The sequence below is a fragment of the Cynara cardunculus genome (genome assembly GCF_001531365.2).
Source record: "Cynara cardunculus var. scolymus isolate 2C chromosome LG 8, CcrdV1, whole genome shotgun sequence".
NCBI lineage: Eukaryota > Viridiplantae > Streptophyta > Magnoliopsida > Asterales > Asteraceae > Cynara > Cynara cardunculus.
Genome location: NC_037535.1, coordinates 15,919,355 through 15,926,180, shown reverse-complemented (window position 1 = coordinate 15,926,180; position 6,826 = coordinate 15,919,355). Strand labels below are relative to the sequence as shown.

The following is a 6,826-nucleotide window of genomic DNA, read 5'->3' as shown; positions in this document are numbered from 1 at the left end:
TTATATTTTAGATTTTTTATATTTAAAATAAGATGTTTATCTTGTATTTGATTATGTTTATCAGCAGTTAGTTGCACGAATTCAGATATGGGGCTTTAAAAAGTTGTACTTACGCACAATCTACTTGCAATATTGAATTTTAAGTAATATGCATTAATAAACAGTACTTTACGCATAAAAAGTGGTTTTTAAGAGTTTTTGTCAAATGCTTTATAATATAGTATAGATACCGCCACACCCTAAACTTCCAGATATAACAACGAAAACGACGATAACAATCCAAAATCCATCCAAATGCAATCTGTTATGTTCAATTAGAAACTACAGATATTAAATTAAACAAGAATAAAAAACGAATATGAACCTGTAAACTGCAATCTTTTTCAGTCGCTGTGATTACGAACGAATACCTCAATTGTGCCCGCACGAGATCTCTCTGCAATGGTGTGAATTAGGGTTTCCTGAATCTGTTCTTGAACAAAGAAGTTGGCTAAGGAAAAAAAGAAATAGATTACCTCCTCTAATTCTGGATTGACGCTAATGGATTGAAAATATGTCAAATATATACGTATCTCTAAATTCTGTTGGAGTCGATTATCTCAACCGTAATCTGGAACCGATGAAATCTAATCTGGAATCGATGAAATCGGATATGGATGAAATCGTTTAGGGATGAAATCGTTTAGGGAGGGAATTGAGTTTCTGTTGGCGATGAAATAGGATAGGGATGAAATCGGATTGGGATGAAATTGTTTAGGGATGTCTTTGATAGGTTGTACCATTAGCAATAGAGGTTGTCTTTAAGAGTTTTTAAGCGTTTTTAAGCATTTTTAAGAGTTTTAGCCAAATGCTTTATAAGATAGTATAGATAAATGCACATGTATACAATTCTATTTAAATCATGTAATATCCAATCACCAAAATAACATTGAAATTGTAGTGTTATGAAAAACTTCAAAAAACAAAATTAAATTATATGACATGAAGTATTATTTGAATAATCCAAGTGAATACCGCAGTTAAAATGTGCATCTTGCATTATAATTTAACTTCAAGGTTCTGCAACTGAAAACAAACAATATTAGTTAACATTAATTACCGTTGACGTTATTTGGGCAAAAAATTGAGTAAACGAAATAATATAAAAATTCAAAGAATTTATAATAAGTTTAATAGATTTTTACCTTTATTCAATTGTAATTGATTGGAGAGACGTTGTTAAAAACTTCATGATAAGCTATATTTTTTTATCATGTTATGATCCTCAATTTCTTCATCAACATTAACTATGGTTAGCCTTTCACGTGATGTAACTCGAGACACTGCAACATATAGTTGCCCATGTGAAAACCTATGAAAGATCATGATGAGGATTATGGTTGATTATATTGGTAAACCATGTGATATAACAAACGTAACAGGAATAAAGTTTAGGATTTACTTGTTTTGGGAGGAAAAGTCCAACATGTTTAAGCGATTGGCCTTGACTTTTATTTATTGTCATGGAGAAGCATGGTGCTAATGGTATTTGGCGGCGATTAAGTTTGAATGGCCATTTTGAGTCGCTTGGTGACATTATGATTCTTCAGATTGTAACATTCTTGCCTGTATGACTTCCAGAAATTATATCTCCTCTAACAGACCATTTCCCAAGTAATGTGACAATCAATCGTGTTCCATTGCACAACCCTTCTATTTGATTAATGTTACGCAAAAGCATAACTGGAGCACCAACCTTAAGATGAATGTCATGATTTGGTATCCCACTAAATCTCAAACTATTTAGTAATTCAGTTGAATAAAGAAGGTCTTCATCATTAGATTGCACATTGCCTTTGCAAACATTGTCAGAACTAAGGTATGTCCTTCCTTCTCCCGATATTATATCCATGATGCATTCATTTAATTCTTGCACCATATCATTTTTTGGAGTTAAAATAGCTCTTTCTGTAATATACGAAGGATCTTTATAATTATCCAATAGTGAGGGATAAACTGCTTCAAGTATGGATAGTATCGGGTGCTCAAATTGTTCTAAACAAATGTCTGAAGGAAGCTTAAGCATTTCATCCTCAAAATTATCAAAATACGATCCATCGCCTATTTGTAACATCCAATCATCAAATGCTTTGATGTGAAGTACTTCTGAGGGAGACACTTTTATGTAGAAGGCACATGTATTGGTTAAGCTCGTACACTCAAAACAATGACCACAAATAAGAAGAATTAAATGATGCATTAATAATATCCAACCTAGTACCTCTTGGAATGACTGGCAAGATTTGACGAAAATTACTACCCCAAACGACCGTTAGACCACCAAATGGCCTTGATTTGCTATCTTCATAACGGGTGCTCAGTATGTCGCGTAGACTCTTGTCTAAAGCTTCAAGGCAATATCTGTGTGCCATAGGAGCCTCATCCCAAATAATCAAAAAAGTTTTTTTTTGAAGCAATTCAGCTAATTGTGTGCCATGACTGATCTCACATGTTGATTCTGCAGTTACATCTAAAGGTATACGGAATCTAGAATGAGAAGTCCTCCCATTTAGCAATAACAATGCTGCGATACCTGATAAGGCTATAGGTAATACGATTTTTCCCTCAGATCTAAGTCTTGCAACAATTGTTTTCCAAAGGAATGTTTTTCCTGTTACACCACGACCATGGTAAAATATCAAGTGACCACGACCTTCGTAACCATAATCCATAATAGCTTCATAAGCCTCGCTTTGACATTGGTTGAGCAATGGGAAATTGGTATCATGAACAACTCTTAAATCTTCACGATTGTGGTCGAGTTCTTCATTTACCAACCTATTTTGTAACTCGAGTAGTAATTGTTGATTTGGAAGTGGCATTCCATTAATTTCTTTCAAACTCTTCCCCATTTTCTCCATGATTGACTCTATTTCGAACAAAGTATATGCTTCAATTTCTAAGGCAGTCAATTTCAAGTTGTTGACCTTGAACCGTCGCTGCATGATAGTTATATCTTCGGAGAGTATTTCATAATATGTATTCCATAAACGAAGAGCGTCTGAAACTTGACAATGGGTGAGGATTGTAACAAAAAAATGTTGTAACTCGTATCCAATAGCCCAATTTGATGCTTCTTCCAAACAATCAATCCATTCACTATCATCATCTAACAATCTGTGTGCATAACATGCTCCCTTGTAAGTAGGATGCATATATCCATCTATTGTGCGTATGTCTTCAAATGAAGTGCATCCTTTGACAAAGTTTAATAGCATACACATGTAAAATCCTTCCCCAGCAGATGAATAGGTGAAGTACATCCTACCGATTGAAATGCCCTTTTTGCGTCTAGTCCACACCTTGTCCAAAGAATTCCAAACCCATTCCGTTGGGAATGATGAATAACTCAGTTGTCGAGCATCTTCATATTTTTTGTTTGTCTCAAACCATATCGAGTGAAATGTAGCAGTTGCTCTATCAGATCATTTGTGAATATATTTGAAGAGATATTTTACCGCTCTTGAATGATTGCAAACTTCGACATTGATGTGGGCATCAAACCTCACAATCAAATTTCTGTTGTGAGGAACAACGTACTTGTTGTCTAATTGATGGTTTTTTTTGGTAACACAAGCACCTGTATCTCTTCTCCTGTATACTGGATATCCATATGAGTCGATTGATGTTTGTCCAATAAATTTCTTAGGGAAACTTTTTGAACATATATCTTGCACCATACATGGGGATGATGAATAGATATCTCCACATGGACCATGAATCATAAATTTGTTCAAGACGTTAAAACCATCAGGATCAACATTTGTATTTGGAATCTCTATGGTAATGACTCTATCAATATGCTCACCCGACGGGTTTTTGGATTTGGAATCCAAAAATAATAATATATGCGCATGCGGAAAGCCTCTCTTTTGGAACTCGATAGTATAAATACCTGAAAAAGCATGAAACCTCAATTAATTGTTAATGGTATGCATATTTCCAACAAAAAAAATATGTTTTGTGTTATTTAACTTACAGGCGATTATGCTACCAAAATTTTTGGTAGTTTTCAAGTCTAGCATAAACTGTTTAAGCTTAATCTCTAACACTTTGCATAAAATATCCACTCTATTCAGATCATCCTTTTGTTGTACAATGTCGAGTGTTTCTGTTATCTCTGGCCATTTTGGGTTGCATGTAAATGCCATAAATAGATCTGGATATCTAGCCCACTTTTTTTACAAAGTGCCATAGCGTCTTGGTAATTCTGGATTCTGTATTGAGGTCCGCCAGTATAAGTGGATGGTAATATAATTGATTTACCCAATTTCTTACCATCAGTTTCTCCATGGTGTACAACATTCATTAATCCACAATATAAGTCAGTTTGTAACTGTTCTTGATTGTTATGTATCCACCTAAAACGACCTTCTTCAATTGCCATGTAAGCATCTACAATATATTGTTGAAGCAATCGTCCAGAGTGTAGTAAAGTGTGGCCTTCATGTACCCTTTGTTGTAATCTAAAGCAATAATATTGTCTCATCGTGACAAATTGTCTTTTACTGGATGATCCAATCATGTTTTGTAGTTAGATATTTTCTCGATACCCATCTTCCCCGTAAGGGTGTATCAAAGGGTACGTCATGGACATGAAACTTGGATGTAGATCTGTAATGCGTTGAAGACCATTTGCATGATGTTCAACAATGATGTCACGTCCAAAATTTTCTTCACTAAGATCACCAACTATTAAATCAGCAACTTCCTCAGCGGTGGGCATATTATATTGATGACCATCCCTTTTATGACTTATGATGATTCGTAAGCAAAAATTAGAATCCAGATCTGAACGATATCGATCTCTAGCCATGCGAAACGACTTTACTAAAATGTTGTGCTCCTCTAACATTTCAGATAGTTCTGGTGTAATCTCTGAATTGAGATCGGTATGGCTAAACTGCCTTTGCATTGCATTCACCATGTTGGTCATTTCTATCTCGGTGTCATAGATATAGAGTTGGGCAAATTGAGGCCTTTTGCCACTTATAGGCAATAGAGATCTAATTCGATGCAAATTTTGTCCACTCACTCTATAAACATATTGCCCTTTCCCGTGATTAATAGTAGAATCAATTCGACATTCGAGTGATGTCAATGCGAACATAGAACTATATGTTCGTATTTCTTTATGAAAAGCTACCTCTTTACTTCAAGATGTGGGGTCGAGCAGATTTTGAAGTGTCCTTTGTGTTGTCCACAATTAATCAATCTTCAAGCAAAACTTCAAATATCCATGACAGATCTGAGATTTTCTAATAAGAACATAAGAAGGAGATAGAAAGAATTTGTCAACTTTGGTCAAACTTTCATATACGTATCTGAATTTTACAATAAGCATCCTACCCAAAATTACAAGATATCACCTTATTTATAAGGTCAAAAAAGAAACCACATAGTCAAAGTCAAACTATCTAAGAAAAGTCAAACACGGTGACTTTATATAATTATAGACAATTTTATCTTTCAAGACGAATACAATTTTACACTGAATTTCATTCCTAACAATTTACTGATAGAAATTTCGTGTCATAAAAGAATGTTTGTGATCTTATCTGAAGAAATTCATTATTAGGGAGAATGTTTAAAATTTGTTTGTTATTGTTTCTGATCTACATTGTCAAAAGAGAAGATCATCGCTGTTCTACATTCGAGGGGGAGAATGTTAGAAGATCTTTCTCAACAATTGATTGTCTGAGATTTCGAGTTGAAGTTTGTTTTTGAAGAAGACATTGTGTGCTTAAAGCTTCAAAGTTCAAACGAGACTCAAAGTACGCAAATTCTTTCAAGTCTGAATACAAAGGGGGAGAATGTTAGGAATGAAATTTAGTGTAAAATTGTATTCGTCTTGAAAGATAAAATTGTCTATAATTGTATAAAGTCACCGTGTTTGACTTTTATTAGACTGTTTGACTTTGACTATGTGGTTTCTTGTTTGACCTTATAAATAGGGTGATATCTTGTAATTTTGGGTAGGATGCTTATTGTAAAAATTCAGATACATATATGAAAGTTTGACCAAAGTTGACAAATTCTCTCTATCTCCTTCTTATGTTCTTATTAGAAAATCTCAGATCTGCCATGGATATTTGAAGTTTTGCTTGAAGATTGATTAATTGTGGACAACAATTGGTATCAGAGCTGAATATGCACGAAATCAGGAGAAGAAATCAAGTTTTTGAAGAATTTTTTTCTGGAATTATATTGTGTTCATCTTGTTTTTTTTTCTTTGATTTTGATCCAATTTTTTTTTAAAATTTTGTGTTTTCGTGTTAAAAACAGGATCAAAATGTGCGGAATCATGTTGTGAATCTTTGTTATACACAAAGATTTGTGTATTGAATGGCTGCGGAAGTAACGACAATCTTACACGACCTTCTAAACAACAAAATATGAATGTTGGATTTGAGGTTTTGCTGGTCTTTTGGTTTCGTTCTTCATACCACGTAATGTCACCACAATGTTTGCATTTATGATTTGGTTTCCCAAAGTTCCATTGAATCGCAAGTGGCACTTATAGTTGAAAGTCCATGCAGTTTGGAATTAGTATTGATATACACGACTATATGAAATGATTGTAACAAAGTATAATAACATCATTTACCTTGGTCCTTAGATTTGTTATGATGCACGTAAGTGTAGGCACCTGAATTTGAGAGCCTTGCACCACTTGGACCTGATATTGTTGTAAAGATAGATGAATTATTTACTTTAAAATTGTATAATGTATATATAAAATAATTTGCATGCAATCACCTGTGTCATTGTTATGTATCAGACTTGT

The 6,826-nt window shown here is 34.0% G+C and overlaps 1 protein-coding gene across 1 annotated transcript; it reads right to left on the bottom strand.

The window, feature by feature from the left end:
- Positions 1-1,227: 1,227 nt before the first annotated feature.
- On the bottom strand, positions 1,228-4,426 carry LOC112516232. The gene is made up of 5 exons (XM_025123250.1): positions 4,318-4,426; positions 3,544-3,934; positions 2,261-3,456; positions 1,606-2,100; positions 1,228-1,322 (listed from the first exon to the last, which is right to left on the bottom strand). Exons 1-5 carry the CDS (start codon positions 4,424-4,426, stop codon positions 1,228-1,230), a joined length of 2,286 nt encoding a protein of 761 aa, XP_024979018.1.
- Positions 4,427-6,826: the final 2,400 nt, after the last annotated feature.

What these genes read in the sequence shown, in the direction of transcription:
- LOC112516232 (XM_025123250.1), bottom strand. Translation starts at nt 4,426, where the DNA reads ATGGCAATTGAAGAAGGTCGTTTTAGGTGGATACATAACAATCAAGAA. An exon ending in ACACCATGGAGAAACTGATG is followed by an intron (nt 3,935 to 4,317) that starts GTAAGAAATTGG and finishes ATGCTTTTTCAG; the next exon opens with GTATTTATACTATCGAGTTC. An exon ending in CTTGCCAGTCATTCCAAGAG is followed by an intron (nt 2,101 to 2,260) that starts GTACTAGGTTGG and finishes TGTTACAAATAG; the next exon opens with GCGATGGATCGTATTTTGAT.